Source organism: Coenobita brevimanus, chromosome 35 (genome assembly GCF_032717465.1).
Source record: "Coenobita brevimanus isolate Jiangsu-jjx chromosome 35, ASM3271746v2, whole genome shotgun sequence".
Lineage (NCBI taxonomy): Eukaryota > Metazoa > Arthropoda > Malacostraca > Decapoda > Coenobitidae > Coenobita > Coenobita brevimanus.
The window spans coordinates 16128608-16147931 of record NC_136988.1 but is presented as its reverse complement, the minus strand read 5'-3'; the positions used below and the strand labels follow the sequence as shown (position 1 = coordinate 16147931).

General features: G+C 40.9%; 1 protein-coding gene across 1 annotated transcript; it reads right to left on the bottom strand.

Annotated features, from left to right (window-relative positions):
* Positions 1-592: 592 nt before the first annotated feature.
* On the bottom strand, positions 593-1081 carry LOC145396155 (uncharacterized). Its single transcript, XM_080269598.1, has one exon. The coding sequence runs from the start codon at positions 1079-1081 to the stop codon at positions 593-595; it is 489 nt and encodes a 162-aa protein (XP_080125724.1).
* Between the last annotated feature and the right edge of the window lie 18243 nt (positions 1082-19324).

The following is a 19324-nucleotide window of genomic DNA, read 5'->3' as shown; positions in this document are numbered from 1 at the left end:
GGGGCAGATAAAACTCCTGTATAGAGTCAACAATTGTTCAGGGTAAAGAAAGAATGGAGTCGGCTTAGCACATCCAATCTCTTGGAAGCAGATTTTACAAGAGATGTAATATGATCTTCCCAAGATAAGTCCCGAGTAAATGAAACCCCAAGCATGTTCAAGGATGATACAGGATCAAGCTGAATATTATTAAACATTAGTGGGTATACCTGTGGAATACTTTGTCGGGTTGATAGGTGTAAGAACTGAGTCAGATGCATTAAAAACAACCAGATTATTTTTACTCCAGTCAGAGATACGAGCCAAGTCAGACATTAGGTGTGCCATAGCCTCATCCCTTGTTTGTTGAAGTAACTGCTGAGATGGGCGTTGTGGGAACCAAATGGAAAGGTGAAGGGTGGAGTCATCAGCTTATGAGTGGATAGGGTTAGATGTACAGCTTAGAAGGTCATTGATGAATAAAAGGAAGAGAGTTGTAGATAGGACAGAGCCCTGAGGAACACCACTGTTGATAGATCTAGGAGAAGAATGATGGCCGTCTACAACAGCAGCTATAGAATGACCAGAAGGGAAGCTAGCGATGAAGGTACAGCTAGAAGGTGGCAGTGGTGGGACAATGACTCTCCTCTGTCAGCTGGCTGTGATACGGCACATTATCCATCACCAGTACCGAAGGCTCAGCCAGGGACGGCAGGAGCTGTGACGTCAGCCAGCTCAGGAACAACTCGCCGTTCATCTCATCGTGGTAGTCGCCACTGGTGTTCTTGGTGGGGAAGCAGAGGAATGCAATTTCAATGAAACCTTCGGCTGTGCCAGCTGCCACCACCACAAAGCGCTCCCCTTCTCCGGGTGGCACCTGATGGCTGTACATGATGCTAGTTTCAGGCTGAGTGCTGTCCACCCACGCCATGCTGTGGTTCATCCTGGTGGTGAACCACATCTCGTCCAGGTAAACCACCTGCCTCCCCTCCTCCTGGTGTTGTTGGAGTGCCTGGAGAGCGTTAATTCGGCGGCAAACGATGTCCAGGGACTCCTTCCTCACATACATCTTCCGCTGTGAGGTCTTATAGCGGAATCCCATGTCATGGATGAGTCGCCACACCGATGTTTCTGAGGTTGCCTCTGGGATGATGCTCGCTATTTTCAGGTCCTCCTCAGGGAACCAACCGTGAAGATCTGTTTGGCAGCAAACTTGGCGTGGACATTACAGCAAATGTCTCCGATGGTGAAACTGTCGAAGACGGGCGGTGTTGTGGGTGCTGTCAGTGTCTCAGGCCGAGACCTGGTGGTGCGCTGGACCATCTTCTGGACCATCCCCACCGTCATGCCCATGGCTTCTGCAGCCCAGTCATAAGGCCTGTGTGGGGAAAGGCCAATATGTACGTCTGATGTGCCGCATGAAAAAACAAATAAATGCTCTTTATGGCAGTGTAAGCATGAGATCTTGGTATAAATACCTTTCTAGCAGGGGCGTATATTCAGGGTGTGCTAGGTGTGCGGCGCACACCCAGACAAAAAATAAAATCACCTAACGGAGTCAACAATATACTGCATATTAGCTTTAACTACTTTTAACCTAATTTTTTTTAGCCCCTTTATTAAATGTTACAGTAGGTGTTCAGAAACAGCAGCGCTCACCCAGTACATCGTAATAAGTACTTATAAAATCATACGACATGGGGCGGACCGTCAGATTGAGGGGACACCGGCGCAAGCATATGGGCTTAGGTGTGCTGTAAGACACCAGCACACTCTCGCGTTCGTTTTCGTCGCTGAAATTGTCTGCTTTAAATTATCATCATAGTTTTGCTTTTAATAGTATATACAACTAATCAATATTTGAAGTCAGTAAGTATTAATAAATTGTTTTACAGCTATTGATACCCAGATACTTAATTCAAAGTAAAAATAACAATTGGTGCAAGTCTCCAGGATAAGAAACGAACACACAACACTCAACGTTCGTGTTCGTCAGTCATCCCTCAGTTGCTCGCGTGACATTAACTAGTGGGGATTATCATATTACACGTGGATTGTTTCAGTGTTTTATTTGCTTCTATCAGTATCGGATATCAATTATATAGCTTTTGAAGTTGAGTGAAATATATTTAGAGATTAATATATGGTATGTTTTGTTAATTCCAGGTTTTCCTAAGCCTATAATAATGGCGGTTAACAATAACAGTGTTGATGATATATTAAAAACACCCTTCTCTGGCAGACCGTACGAGGAAAAATTAAAAATTGTGAAAGGAGAAAAACCTATGCCTGTACTCCAAGAATTAACAACTAAACATGCAGACAAAAAATGTGAATATACTAGGCGTTTCTCAGCACCCCAATATGAAAATACTGAGTGGCTTACAGGCTGTGAAGTACGGTCAAAGCTGTTTTGTTGGCCCTGCCTCTTGTTTTCCAGGGAAAGTGGGGTTTGGAATAAGCAAGGGTACTCAGATCTTAACCATTTAACATCAGCCTTAAATAAACATGAAAGATCAAAGGCACATGTTCAGGCATTCATGGCTTTTAAAATGTTTGGGAAGCAGAGAATTGACACTTTAATTGACACTCAAAGAAAGGCAGAAATAAGCAAACACAATGAACAAGTAAAGAAAAACAGGGAAATTTTGAAGAGACTTATTGATGTTGTATGTCATTTAGCAAAACAAGAGCTTCCACTTCGAGGTCATGATGAATCCAGCACATCAGCCAATCGAGGTAACTACATTGAATTGCTTGATTTGCTTAGAAATTATGACTCTGTCTTAGACTCTCATTTAAATACTTCAACAGTATTTCAAGGAATTTCACCATTTGTCCAAAATGACATTATACAAGCAATATCAAGTGTTGTTATGGACTATATAAAGAAGGAGATGAGTTTAGCATCTTTCACTGCAATAATACTTGATGAAACATCAGATATAATGTCAAAATCCCAACTATCTACAGTGCTGCGTTATGTCCATGAAGGTAAAGTGCATGAAAGATTTGTGGGGTTCTCTGATGTGAGTACTGACCGAACTGCTGATGGACTGTTCAGGCATGTCAAGAATGTTGTTGAAGAGTTTCAGATGAAAGACAAACTGGTTGGGCAGACATATGATGGAGCCAGTGTTATGAGTGGGCATGTAAATGGACTCCAGAAGAAAGTTCTTGATGAGTATCCGCATGCTATTTTTACACACTGTTATGCTCATGTCTTGAATTTAGTTCTCCAGCAAGGTCTTTCTAACATTAAGGAATGCAGAATATTTTTCCAAACCCTGAATGGCCTGGCAGCCTTTTTTTCCAAGTCCTCTAAGCGAGTGCATGCTCTACAGGACTTTGTTGCTAGGAGATTGCCCACTGTTGCACCCACTAGATGGAACTTTACTTCTCGTTTGAGCAATACAGTACAGAAATTCAGGCCTCAGTTCACTGACTTCTTTCAGCACATTATTGAAAACTCTGAGAACTGGGACAATGATACAACTGTAAAAGCACAAGGATTTTTAGGTTTTCTGCAAAATTTTCAAACTGTGTTCTTGTTTGAAGTATTTTCTAAATTGTTTGGGTATACTGATGTGCTATACAATGTGTTACAAAGTAAAGTGTATGATGTGCTGTATTGTTGTAAGAAAATTGATGAAGTGTCAAAACAGCTTTTGCATGACAAAGAACACGAGTTTGATAATTTGTGGGGTTCTGCTGTGTCCAATAGTAGTAGCTGTGATTACCAAAGGCATAAAAGGATTAGGTTATTGGATGAGCAAGATGAAAGAAACTCTTACCTTACACTTTATCAGTCTGTAGTAGAAAGCTTACGCATGCAGATCAAGAACAGGTACTCTTCCCTTTCTAAGCTTGAGTTCTTCCAATTACTTTGGCATGAGAAGTATGAGGAGTTTAGAAAGCAATTCCCTGATCACTTACTTGTGAAATTGAAGGACTTTTATGGCTCCCTCTTTGACTACATTCGCTTGAAAAATGAGCTTGTTGTACTGTATGCATGTCCAGAGTTTTCAGACAAGAATGTGCATAAGTTAGTGGGGTTCATGGTAGAAAACAGTCTCACATCAGGTTTTAAGGAAGTTTTTAGATTAGGGGAATTAATCCTGACCATTCCAAGCAACACTGCTTCAGCAGAGCGCTCATTTTCTGCCCTGAAGCGAATCAATACATGCTAACGTGGAACACAAAGTCAGGAAAGGCTTAGTGGCCTCAGTCTTCTATCTATTGAAAAGCATCTGCTAATGGAATTAAGACAAAGGGCCTCTTTTTATGATGAGGTCATACAGAAATTTACATCCCAAAAAAGAAGAATAGAGCTAACTTTCAAGTAAATTATAATCTGACATTTACAAGGTAAGCAAATCTTTCAAAATATCTATTTTTTTTGTATATACTGTATGAATGATAATTAATGATTATTTTTATATTAGTGTTTATTATTACTTATGAGTAAATATGCTGTTTATTTAACTTCATGCTGAACATACTTATTTTTAGAAATAATTTTGACCAAGCTCCTATGGTGCAGCACACCCAATTAAAATGGCAACCATACGCCACTGCTTTCTAGTTCTATGGATGGCTATAATTATTTTACTTGAAGCTATCGGGCTCACTACTCCAGTGCAACCAATGAATGGGTTGCAGGAAAACACCCTTATTATGTGTTACTATGTAAGATGAGCATAATAGCCAACTTACCTATTCAAACCGATCCTAAGCCGACTGCTGGCTTTCTCCTTGCTGTATAAGGAGTAAAGTTGCAAGACAAATGCGTTCCTACAGCCTCGCGGACAATACCGCAACATACACGCCATTATTGGCACCGCTAGAGCCAAAGTCATGTAACCTGGGGAAAGTTCTGAACACTACACCTCGCCACATGTTCGGACCTCGGTGAATGAGACCTGCGTTAGTGAATCTGTATTAAAGCGCATGCTTGTCCGGTAATTGTGAATCAGAGGCATGGAGGAAGGGAGGGACGGAGGGAGGGGAGGATGGTCAAGATATTTACCAATGCTATAGCATCAATAGCCAATTATCATGCGTCCGAGTAGTAGTCATATCGCAAACATACGGAGTATTCTAATCGTCCTAAGGCATAGTGTATTTTTTTTTTTTTTATGCGAGGAAGAAGGAACCAAAGGCCATGAGCCCGCAGTAACAGTTCCCTCCAAGAGAAAAACAAAATACAATAGAGAGCCAAATTCAAGATCCGATCATTTTGAGATGCCTGGACACACTACGTTTGAAAGACTGGAGATCATAGGCAGAAGGAAAAACAGACAGAGGGAGACAGTTCCAGAGCTGACCTGTTGCATAAATGAAAGACTGGGAGTAACGGTTAACTCTTGCATTAGAGAGTTGGACAGAAAAGGGATGAGAGTTTGCTGCCAGACAGGTGCTACGTGCCCGTCGTAGAGGTGGAGGAATGCAAGCAGACAGTTCAGAGGAGCAGTGACCATTAAAGTAGTGATAGAAAAGAGATAAAGATGCAACAGTGCGGCGAAGAGACAGAGGTTGAAGGGAGTCAGTAAGAGGAGGAGAGTTAATGAGACGAAAAGCCTTTGACTCCACCCTATTGAGAAGAGCTGTATGTGGGGAGCCTCCCCACACATGAGAGTTGTACTCCACACAGGGGCGGATAAAACCCCTGTATAGAGTCAACAACTGTGCAGAGGTAAAGAAAGAGCGGAGTCGGCTTAGCACACCCAATCTCTTGGAAGCAGATTTTACAAGAGATGTAATATGATCTTTCCAAGATAAGTCCCGAGTAAATGAAACCCCAAGCATGTTCAAGGATGATGCAGGATTAATCTGAATATTATTAAACGTTAGTGAGTATACCTGTGGAAGATTTTGTCGGGTTGATAGGTGTAAGAACTGAGTCTTAGATGCATTAAAGACAACCATATTATTTTTACCCCAGTCAGAGATATGAGCCAAGTCAGACATTAGGTGTGCCATAGCCTCATCCCTTGTTTCTTGAAGTAACTGTTGAGATGGGTGTTGCGGGAACCGAATGGAAAGGTGAAGGGTGTAGTCATCAGCGTATGAGTGGATAGGGTTAGATGTACAGCTTAGAAGATCATTGATGAATAAAAGGAAGAGAGTTGGTGATAGGACAGAGCCCTGAGGAACACCACTGTTGATAGATCTAGGAGAAGAACGATGGCCGTCTACGACAGCAGCTATAGAACGACCAGAAAGGAAGCTAGCGATGTAGGCACAGATAGAAGGATAGAAACCGTAGGAGGGCAGTTTGGAAATTAAAGATTTATGCCAGACTCGATCGAAAGCCTTTGAGATGTCAAGTGCAATGGCAAAGCTTTCGCCAAAGTCCCGAAAGGAGGATGACCAGGAGTCTGAAAGGTAGGTGAGAAGATCGCCAGTGGAGCGTCCCTGACGGAACCCATACTGACGATCGGAAAGAAGGTTGTGATAGGAAAGATGCCTTAAAATTTTTCTATTAAGAATTGACTCGAAAACTTTTGAAATACAGGACGTTAAAGCAATTGGATGATAGTTGGAGGGTTGGGAGTGGTCACCCTTCTTTGGGACTGGCTGAATGAGAGCAAACTTCCAGCAAGAAGGAAAGGTACAAGTTGACAGACAAAGGCAAAATAGTTTGCCTAGGCAGGGTGTAAGCACAGAAGCACAGTTCTTGAGAACAACAGGAGGGACCCCATCAGGCCCATATGCCTTGTTAGTACTGAGGCCAGTAATGGCAGAAAATACATCAACTGAAGAAATTTTAATGTCAGCCATGAGGAAGTCAGAGGGGGGAAGTGATGGAGGAACAGCACCGGAATTGTCTAAGGTGGAATTGGAGGAGAAAGTCTGTGCGAAGAAATCTGCTTTATCAGTAGAAGAAATAGCTACAGAACCATCAGAGTAGAAAAGAGGAGGGAAGGATGATGAGGTAAAGTTGTTAGAAAGATTTTTGGCAAGGTGCCAGAAGGAACGGGAAGAATTCGAGTTGGAGAGTTGAGAGCATTTAGTATGGATGAAATTAATTTTAGTAGAGCGAAGAACAGACTTAGCACGATTCCGGGCAGAAACGTAAAGATTATGTGATTCAGGGGTGGGTTGGCTCCGGTACCTTTTGTAGGCCTTCTCCTTGTTGCGGACAGCATTAGAACAAGCGTGATTAAACCAAGGCTTTCTTGCGTTAGTCAAAGGATATGAGAAAGGAATGTATGCTTCCATGCCCGAGAGAATAACCTCCGTAATGCGCAAGGCACACTCAGATGGCTCACGGCCATGGAAGCAATAATCATTCCAGGGAAAATCAAAGAAGTACTGCCTGAGGGCCTCCCAGTCCGCAGCTCCAAAATGCCAGAGACGACGTTTCCCTGGAGGGTCCGCAGGCCGTACTGGAGCGATAGGACAGGTTAAGGTAATAAGGTTGTGATCGGAGGAGCCCAACGGAGAGAAAAGATTAACAGAGTAAGCAGAAGGATTAGTTGTGAGGAAGAGGTCAAGTATGTTGGAGCTCTCTCCAAGGCGGTCAGGGATACGGGTAGGGTGCTGTACAAGCTGCTCTAGGTCATTAAGGATAGAAAAGATGTAGGCTTGTTCACCAGGTGGATCCGTGAAAGGAGAGGAGAGCCAAAGGTGGTGGTGAACATTGAAATCTCCAAGAATGGAGATTTCAGAGAAAGGAGAAATGGACAGAATGTGTTCCATCGTAGAAGTAAAATAGTCGAAGAATTTTTGATAGTAGAATTAGGAGATAAGTAAACAGCACAGATATATTTAGTCAGAGAATGACAGGAAAGCCGAAGCCAGAAAGTGGAGAATTCAGAAGAATCAAGTTCAGGAACACGAGAGCAAGATAAGTCGTTGCGTATGTATACACAACAGCCACCTTTGGCTTTGAAATGAGTGTAGAGAAAGTAGGAGGATACAGAAAAGGGTTTGCTGTCAGTTGCCTCAGACAGCTGAGTCTCCGTTAGAAAAAGAAGGTGAGGTTTAGAGGAGGAGAGGTGGTGCTCAACAGAGCGAAAGTTAGATGAAAGGCCGCGAATGTTGCAGAAATGAAGAAGAAGAGAGTCAGACAGTGGTTCCAGGCACCTCGAGTCGTCACCGGGAGAGGGGCAGATGGCGGGGGCATTTATGGTCCCCCCCCCTGGGGACTCCGAGGCTGGGTGAATTGACGCCATTTTGGTGAATTTTGAATAGGAAGTGTAGTGTGTACTGTGCATGTAGTTTGGTGAAGATAGATATGGCCCCATAACCCTGCACCCCCCCCTTCCCATCCCCTCTACCCAACCAGTCCCGGTCCGACATCACCCCTCTTTCTCACACACAGTTACCAGTCATGCGTTTGCATTATATATTACAGATTCGCTGCCATAGGCCTCACTTTCGTTGGTTCGAACCTGTGGTGAGGTGTACTCCCATAATCCCTCTTCACAAGGGAAACACACACACACACACACACACACACACACACACACACACCTGAAAACCTTCACACCATTGCACTCCCATCAATCTTGGTCGTTATCACCCACCACCCTACCCTACTCTTGCCTTTACGTCAGGTCATGTCACTCTTAAATAAAGATTTACAGATATAATAACGCATAATGCATGCCTCATTAATATATGTACTGTATAAGGCAAATGCTATTGGCCGTAGTGTCGATTTTATAGATAGATAGATAAAGAGAGAGAGAGAGAGAGAGAGAGAGAGAGAATGGGAGTTTGAGGGTGGGGGCGGGAGAGAGCTGGAGGGGTGGGTGGAGCCAAGGCCGTCTTGATATACAGGCCCGGAAGAGAGACTGATGACGTCACAGGCGGTGGCCACAAATTCCCTCTGTTTTTGCCTCTCTCATGCGTACACGTTTAATATTTGCTTACTTATGTATGACCATTATTATTTATTTTTAATTATTAGTGTTAATACTACTATTAGTTATTATTTATTATTTTGATAAACATTAAAAATTACTCTGTTTCCGACTTTAAGGCGAAACACATTGTAATGAATAGATGTGTTCAAATGCAAATTTTATAAGATATTTGGATACCTGTCTGTATAAAGATTATTTATCACTGTACAAACTGAAAATAACTGTTTTACTTGCACGGTAAAATAATGCACACAAATCCGGGTTGGCAACAACGTCGGTGGCCCACCTTTTTGTCCACCTGGATTTTGAATAAAACCCACTTTAATAAACCCAATATTATGTCCAATATACTGTTTTTAATGCATCTGTTAACATAAAATCTGCATGAATTCGCGGGGAATTTGAAAAATAAGGTATAAATAACCTACGCACAGGTAAAAAACTAAATTGCTGAAGAAAGCAGAAACAGTACACCAAAGTAAGAAACTATAGACACTACTGTATGTAAATACATAATCAACCAATATTGTATAGGTTAAGCTTCTGACTACCATTACATTGCATCGCATATATAATGTGCCTATTTTTCTTAGGCTAGGTATAGGTAAATATAGCTATATAATTATATAGCGATATATATAGCTATATAACCATATTCCAATCATCGGTAGTTTTTTTTCCCCTCCTGTCTTTGTTAGGTATGGTCAGATTAGTTTATTATCCATCTAATAGCTTCTGCCATGAAACAGTGCAACCTAACTGTAATGGAGGCTAAATTTTTAAAAAAATAATGGGTATTAGTTTAGAGACTTGCCCAACAGCAATTTTACCGAACTGATATTTGTCATTTAAACAATAGGTTTCTAGTATCATATTTTCATTTCTATTTATGCTCTAACCGGCGCAACTCTCTTTTTAAGTCCCTCTCTTCAAACTATAGGAAACATGAGTATAAATAAAATAGACCCCACCCTGGCTCATTTCATATTTAGCTACCAATTCTTGTCATCAGTTAGGCATAAATAAGATTTAGGCAAAGGCATTTCAATACGACTGTGATCCACCAAAATATATTATGCACAGTTAATAAAGAACACTGAGAAACTTACGCTGTGTTGTAATTTCGTTGCCTAAGGTATTTACGAAAACTACTGTAACCTAGAAGATATCCATTGTTGACAGTCCGATACCTCTAATTTCTCATTTTAAATGCATCCATTAATAGCAATGACGCTTTTCATGCATTCTAGTATGGCTATACATATTTAATAATACGTGTATGGCTTACCTTGAGCGAAATCCAGATGGGAGAGAGGAAAAATTTGAAATAGGCCTAAGTGGGTGAATTGTTGGCATGCCTCACTGTTCGTAACGTGGCGAGTAGGCTGGCGGAGTAATACAATGGCCACCGATTGTGACGTCACATTCAGATCTTGGCGGGAGACCCGGGCCTGTTCAAATCAAGACGGCCTTGGTGGAGCCTACTGATCAACGTCACGGAACCCTTGTCCATTTCCTCGTCATGAAGGTGGGACTTTAGCATCACTTGTCAGGGACAAGTGCCTTATTTCTCCACATTTAGTAATGCACTGTATCATCCAAATTTAGGACATAATGTGCAACAAGCTCTGCCAGAAATTCATACTGATCCAACTGTTTGTTGGTAAGTTATTCCCGAAAAAACAGTAGGACACGGCCTCTGAAACCCATAGTACGTGAATCATGGGCGAATCCAGGAATATGTGTGAGGTGTTGCCCAAATATCTTTACCCCCACAATAAAGGAATGGAACCCCTTTTTGCTCAGGCAACTAAGTAAAATGATAACCAAGAATGACTTACGTCAAATTTGTGTAAGAAAAAAGTAACAAAATAATCAATGTAATAAATAGTCAGCCTTTACAAAAATACTGTATACTTATCTCAGTGTGATGATTTTGTGGTGTTCACCAGGCAGCATGGTCAACACCCTGGATCTGCCCATGGTAATGTCTTTATTCGTTCGGTAGCTTAGCAACCATGAGCCTCTTCTAGTTAGTTAGCACTCAGTACTCCGAAGACAGCACTCTCTATAATATGCATAATCTGTTTGTGTGTCAGCTACCAGAACCCAAATACGATAGTGAGTGGGAATAATAACAATTGTTTCTTAACGGTATACATATTGTTAGTACAACTAATTACATTACGTTTAAGCTTCAAGATGTGTTAAATTAGGTCTTATCAAAATCATTTAGATTTTATTATTCTGAGGAATGATTCTTCCTCTTCTTACTTAAAATACACTTTCATTTGCAATGTTTTCATCTACTAAAGTCGGATATTTTTATTCTCTCTGTATCGAGACGATTGTTTGCAGCAACAAGCTACGATTTTCCAGATGGTGAAGTTAGAGGGTATAGTACGGGATGCAAGAATCGCACAACACAGATATCTGAGCACTGATAAATACTGTCACCGGCAAAAAGGTATGATTACATAGTAAAAAAAAAAAAAAGCCAATATTATTCGTTTCTGCATTCGTTAATGCTGGAGGAGTGAATAACGTTGACTAGGCATATTTCCACCCTGCATTGTACTACAGTATTACTTTATACTTTAAATTTTAACATTTGTATTTAAGTATCGCACCTTGTTGTAACATGATTCGTAAAATGTTTTGAACAAACTTAACAAGCTTGATTTTTCTCCTTGACATGAAAAACGTATGTCATTTCCATAAGGTACTGTTAACAAATATTGGGTAGCTTTATGTATCTTGTGTCGAAAATTTAGAGTTGAAAAAACTTGGAATTATGAAAACATGACTTCCAGTCTGTAAAGTGCATATTCTTACAGTGATTCTCTCTCTCTCTCTCTCTCTCTCTCTCTCTCTCTCTCTCTAAAAAAAAAAAAGGATTCTCTTTTGCGTTTCCCTTTTTATTTCAGGAAAAGGAAGGACTGAAACCATTTTGCATCCTACCAGTCCCTTGACCACCAGACCAGACACAATGTTATCCGGAGCTGCCTTGAAACCATTTTGTATTTTGTGGGCGTGTTTGACTGAGGGATCAGACAAACCTGGATGAGAGAGAGAGAGAGAGAGAGAGAGAGAGAGAGAGAGAGAGAGAGAGAGAAAGATCAACGTAACACTCGAGACAGAGCAAAAGTACAGTTATTAGAAGTAAAGATATCACGTGAAGGACAGCAATGTTGTTCTTACTACTATAGTTAGATTGTATTCCACCTAATGCCAGGTAATTTTATTCAGCTGAGTGAGTCGTAGGAACCTGACAGTGTTCATAATGGTACCATTAACCGTCTCATGATCGGAATAGCTCTAGTATTCTATTTTCGATAAATTAAACGATTTAATCAACTTGGTGAATCATAACAAGCTGGGTGTGTCAAGTGATGCAGCGGTTTCTGAGTTGAGAAAACGTAGTGTTTGATAAAAAATGAGAAAGCATTTACTTGTTGGGAACTGTTGAGAGCACAGGTATGATACGAATGTGTTGTGGTGATGCTGGGTGGTGAGAAGGTAAGAAGTTGCAAGGAGACGGAAAATTTAAATCATGTGACTGTGGGATGTCGCCAGGCACACCTCGTTCCCTCAGTAACTTAGGCCGCCTGGGTTAAAGCTGACCTCGCCTCCCATGAACCCATGCCGAAGTGTGTGTGTGTGTGTGTGTGTGTGTGTGTGTGTGTGTGTGTGTGTGTGTGTTGGAGGGGAGGGGGGGAAGAGAGTGGAGGGGACGAATGAGAATGGTAACGAGTGATAGTGATGGAGGTGACAGGTTAGGGACGTGGTGGATGGGACGAGTGATAGAGGGGGTGAAAGGGACGAGTGAGAGAGGTATGGGATGGGCAGACTGGGGAGCGAATGGTGAAGCAGGGACGGATTCAGCATTTGTTATAATGGGGGAGGGGGAGACTTTTTTCCTTAACAGCCATCATGCATTTAACTCTTACCCTTGAAATTAAAGTCAATATATATTTTACAACCCAATATATAAAATATTTTACAACCCAAAAGTAGAAAAATAGTAATTAATGCATACAGTTTATATCTCAGTCAGCCTTCTGATATGTATGGCTATTTGTTACTGAGTATTTGTAAATAATTATTACATAGATTGGAATGTTCTCAGTTTAAAATAGAGGTCCAAACTCCCTGAATCCGTTTTTGGATACGTCATTGTGAAGTGAGGGGACGTGGTGTAGTGTGAGGTAGGGGAGTAATGATGGCAATATGAGAAAACAGAAATACAAAGGATAAATGTGTGACAGGGAGGAGTGTGGAAGTCAGGTATGGTGGGCAGGGAGGGAGCACTGAAGATGGAGTGGAAGATGGGAGTGAAAGTGTGGAGGTTGTAATAAATTGTTGGTAAAGGCTCAGTGCTGCAGGAACCGGGAAGGGTGAGAGATAAGAGAGGGACATAGGATAACTGGAAAATTTGTAAGAGTGATAGGGAGAGAGCACAGATTCCAGGTCAAGCGAGTGGAGCGTAAGGTAAAAGCACAATAAGTGGCAAGGTGTGTGATATCATTAAATATGGAATGCAGATCCAGGTACATTTGTTCACATAATATTTCAGTTTTTATGCCTTTCATATCCCTCTGTTCGATAATATATCCAAGCTCAGAAGAGCTTCTTATGTTTCTCTGCCCAAAGATGATTCTGTTTTTATAATACTTTAGTAAGGAATGTGATGGGCATAACGTGAAATAGACAGGAGGTTGGATGGCGAAATTCTGTCCCTGACCGTACAAACATTTCAAAGTTTTATTGATACAATGTATACTGGAAAATGTAAGGGAAAAATAGAGTGATGGAAAATGCCAATTACCGCAACTATGACCGTGAAGTTGCGTGAGTTTCATAGCTGAGCTGTATCGGCCTGACAGCTATTTCTGAATGCCACAAATCAAACATGCAAGATAAAAAAAAGAAAATAGGTTAAAAGCAAATTCTTTCATTAACCTAAGAAGAAAATCGCAAGACCCATCAGTGTGACATCACGAAGGAATCTTCTCTTATAATACAAGGTGAGTGTTTGTATGTTTTTTACCTATAAACTCGGCTCCCTTAGGGTCTACCCCCACATATGATACATATTCTGAATCAGCATGATCCAGGGAGTGTTTTAGTATATAATTTATTAGGATTAATTGTGTGTTGAAAAGTTACATTAGGTACATTGGCCGAAGGTCCAATCAGCCCTCCGCCGGAGCCAGCCGAAAAAGTCCTCCCAGAGGGCGGACCTTTTCGGTTAGTATTCTTATGATTCTCACCGATTTTTACTCCTGACAAAGTTCTGGCCCCTCTTTGAGAGAGCTACCTTTCATTATGGCACTTCTGATTATTGGATGAATTAAGGCGTTTGACTCAAGTGTGTGAATAATCATAATCCTCGGTATGAAAACAAATTGCTTGACATGTGACTTTTTTACTAGTGAGGTTTTTTTTTTGAGACCAGCCGTTTGCTATTATACCGGAGTTTATATTTCAGAGCAAAATTCTTTTGTATCTTAACACTACTGATGTGAAAAATAAAAAATGTGAAACAGCGGCATGAAATCAACACATCCAATGTGGATACCCGTTGGAATCACGTGATTTGCTCGGTGTGTTCGTTTCAGCAATGCCACAATAGCCTGTTGTCTAGAGATACCTCTGGGTTTAAACCTCAGTACCACTGTGAGCAAGAAGTATGCACTGCGACTGTACACCTTCACTGTGTAAAAGCATCAAAGCAGTGCCAGGTTACCCAGCAGACACAGTAGGCACCTGCCTGCGGCCTCCACCTTTGATGTGGCTCCGATTTTCAGGAAAAAAAATCAATCAATAAATGGATAAACGATGAAAATTACAGCATTAGGAATCATACAAAATCTAATTATGGTCAGGGATAGATGATTCATTAGGCTGACTAGGCTGCAGCCTAGACCCTCATCATTGCAGGGACCCTTTTATTTGAATAAGTATTAAAAAAATAAAAAATAAATAAACGTATACATGAACCAAATTACAGCAGCTGGTACCATAGAAGATCCAGTGATCGTCATTAAAATTTTTACATGGAGGCCCCTACCCTGGGCAGGGGGTCCTCAAATCTAGTTACTTTAGGGACCTGGAGGAAGTTAATCCAGCCCTTCATAGGCAATAAAACCACAAACAAGAGCGGAAAGGATCCTTGAAGTGACCACTGCGACTACTTTTTCATTCCATAAAGGTATTGAAAACAAAACCAGAGATAGGAACAGAAGGGATGCTTGAAGTGATAGCTGATCAAATGTTTGCTGAGAATATATTGTACAAAAAAAGTTCACAGAAGAAATGAAGTATCAGCATATGTCTTTGAAGGACATGCTGGAGGCATTCTGAAATTTTGCCTATTGTTAGCCCATCAACTGATTTGAGTGAACTGCATGCCTGTGAAAGTTTATATTTTCTTTAATGTTCATCATGTGATACAAGAGGAGCTAATGACAAGCTTTTGCTTGAATAAATATGCATGGCTAATTATTTTATACGTGCCGGCGCCACACACTAAGGAGAGTAATAGTGAACATGCAGAAGTAAATGTATTCAAGGCAGAGGAAACGGATGACAATTACCTGTGTCGACAGTCATGAGTGTTCGTTGATACTAATTGTTGAAATCAATGGGGACAGAAGCAGGAAAGGCACCAAAATGTCAGTAGGCGATTCTACAAGTACTTTGTTATCAAACTAGTACGAGAGTAATATGCTTCGTTGTCTTGGTGGTGCAGGCACAGTAAACCAATTGAGCAAAAAATGGAAAAAAAAAAAATTTACATTCACAGCAATGGAGGATGATCAGCAGTCAAGCAAGAAAACAAACTATACTCGATGTTGTAGGGAAACCGTAGTATAAGATGATTACTTTAAAAATGTTTGAACACGGGAAATAGACTGCATGCCACTTCATAACGATATCAGCAATGGGGTAGACAGGTCCAAAATTTTATTTTTCTTGTGTTCCAAAAATTGGTTGCAAAAAACGTGGGCTTGAAGGAGTTTGCTTTCGCATGGTTAATAATATTCTTGAGTAAAATTATCAGCCTCTACTATCGCCTTTGCATGGTCCTGGATGTGCAAGTGTCCATTGGCCGAGAGAGTGCCCCAAGGTGTAAGCAAGTTCCTGATTTATGATGATTATTTATGGAACATTACTTTATATTTGTGATTACCCTGCATCCCTCAATGCAGAATATAGTTGCCACCAACAGTGAAAGGTTAGACATGTTATATAAACACATGCTTCACAAATAATTATGGAAAAACAAAAAACTTATTAATGCACACGTTCTACTCTGAGTTTTGATAGCAGGACCCTAACAGCGAAAAAGGCTTTGGATTCACGTGGTGAAATCAATGGAAAGTGGACTGCTGAAGCCAGGTGATAACTGCAAATGCCTCTCATTGACCTCCTAACCTGCCCATTGGCGGCAACCTCTGGTAATAATCACTTAACAACTTGTATCCCATCATGTACCTATTTTATTGTTGTTAACAAATGGTGATTTCATCAGCTTAAGACAGATCCGTCAGGCCGCCAAGCACTTACCTAAATGAGAGCCGTTTCTGAACCGTTACCACCATCATCACCACCATCACCACCACAGCTGCTACCACCACCATCACTATCACCACCACCACCACAGCTACCATCACCACCATTACCAGTACAGCTACCACCACGACCATCGGGTCCTTCAGCACTTGCTCCTGCAACCAGTGGGAAAATTAGGGGTCAAAACACCCCTTTAGAAAATATCAGTCGACGTAAGATTGAAACGGTAATATCTGTGACTCCACTGGAACCATCCTGCTAAGTTTAAGTAAAATCCAATTATCCAGTTTTAGCTTCAGTACACACACACACACACACACACACACACACACACACACACACACACACACATGGATCCTTTCTTCTGGCTATGAAAATGTGCAAAGAGTAAGAGCAATATAAACGAAAGGAAATTTTAATGAAATTCTCGGGATGCATGGCATCAGGCTATGTAACTGAGTGAATGTCAAGAAAATAGGCATATAACGACAGAGAACAGGTGGCGGTGAAGTGATTTGAGACGTGGAATATTGTCTGAAAGGGCCCACGTTCTACCCCTCGCTGAAGCAGGGAAAGGTCTGATTAAATGAGTTTTGTTAAAGCAGACCTGACTGATCTTTAGAAGACTCATTGAGATGTCATGGAGACTACCGCGTGAATACCATCACACCAGTTCTGAATAAGACTGCACGAGAATAAACTGAATATGAATGGTGGGTGTCGAAGTCAGGTAAAGGATTGTGCAAAATACAGTGTTCAAACACCTTTTCCCTCTCCTCCTCCTCCCCCCAGGACCAAATGTGAACCCACACCATGATGCTGCCTACATAATGTGAATATGAAAGTTTTTGACATCACAAATGTGAGTCTTAGTTTGATTAAGGGGGTCATCCAGGTGAGATCTAAATATTTATAGATCTCTCTGAAATTTTGATATGATGTAGCATTTATCATGGTGAACTTGTCTACCATTTTCCATTGAGATTGGATAAAAAATGTTGGCCCTAGAACGATTTATCGTGTTTTCATTTCACACACACAGTGTAGTTTGACCTTTATTCTTCAACTTATGAGTGGGTCCATGTTTACAAAATTTTAAGGGTAAGTTGAGCAATCTATTTTAAAGTTTCTGTAGGTCAGAAATCAATTAATATATGAAACTTTTCGTTTAGCATGTTCTTATGTACGTGTATTAATTGCCTAGTTTTATTTTTCATACCAGCATCCTAGATGCAACTGTACTACACGTAGAGCTATATCCAATCTACAAAAAAAGCCCCAGTCCTTAGTTTTTAATTAAAAAAAAAAAAAAAACTAAAATCTGTCCAGAACTTTTCGTACATGAAAACACTAAAGTTGCTAAAATGTACTTTTGAGATATCAAAATTTATGATGTAAGTTTGATAGATGCCATTTCTTTTCACATCAGATAGCTGCAAGTGTTGTTTGTTCATCTGGCACTTTGAATTATCAACTGGGCCAAAAAAAAAAAAAAAAAGATACGGCAGCAAAAAGACATGCATGCATCCCCTTGACAGCAGGCTGGTTCTGAATTACTCTAGCAGGCTACCACAACCCACACCACACTGCCCCTGGCTCACGCACGTACGAACAAACCGCGAAAAGATACTCCCTGAAGTCCATTTTATCTCGATTATTTTGGATGAAATCTCATAAATAATGCCCACAAAATATGACAGAAAAGTGGGTGTGGTCCAGGCGGAATGCATGACTCTGCGCCCGGAAGAAACAGGCCTAAACAATGGCAAAATAAGGCGATATATTGCTTTAGCAATACTTTTTTAGTTACCCATGACACCAACGTATTCTTTGGCAGCGTGTTTCAAAATGAGTTTTTTTCTAAACTGATGTGGGCGGATGAAAACAAGATGAATCTGTTGATCTGACGCATCATGGCAATAGTTTTTCGCATCGCTAAGGAACAGCCAGCGATCATGGGTTGCCTTGTTTTATTTACATTTGAAAAGTCCTCAGAAGTTTGAAGTTATGTACCTGACAACCCAGGATTGCAATATGGTACCCTGTGACTGTTCTTAAGCAATGCGAAAAGTGACTGTAATAATCTTCCAGGTCCATGGATTCTTCTTGCTTTCACCTGCCCACATTATTTCAAAAACAAAGAAAATTGATGAATTAACATATGACACGTGAGATGTCAAAAAGCTACATAATCATGTTGCACAACAAGCTTCATTGGGTGGGTTCTTATTTCGACTGTAGGAAGACTATTGGGCCGCAGGGAACAGACCACTAGGCTTACACCCAGAGCCGGCTTTATAAAAACTGCACTAATAGTTGTAAAGAAAAACATAAGAATATAGGTAGAAAAAGGTGCTGGTTCTCTTGAAATAAATTATACTAGTGACTCTACGCCTTTGCAACTTTCAGTAAACATTCCACTAACTAGCTCTCCTGGAAAATTATCTTGCTGGAGGAAGTGATGAAAATATTATCGTGATAATGTTCAAAGGACACCAAGATTTGGTCCAAAAATGTCAGTGTCAGTTCTGAAAAGCTGAAGGTTAGGTCTGAAGGATGTGGTTACATTGTTAAGTTGGTTGGAAGATTTTTCAGTGTCTTCCCCCTTCAGAAGGATTGTTGAGCACTAAAGATCACCACAATTACTTCCAAGGGATACTGAGGGCACAGGAGCACGTAACTCCTCCGACTCCAGTAAAATTTATGACTTACTCGTGCATCCAGATCCGGATCCATCTCAAAATCCAGTCAACTCTTCCTTGACCGACTGCCCATATAACCCTCAGATTCCACTGTAATCAGATAGAAAGTTTTTGAGATATCTTGTACATAAACAAACAAACACGGATGAACATATAACCTCCGTCCGGTTTCGATGGCGATGGTAAAGA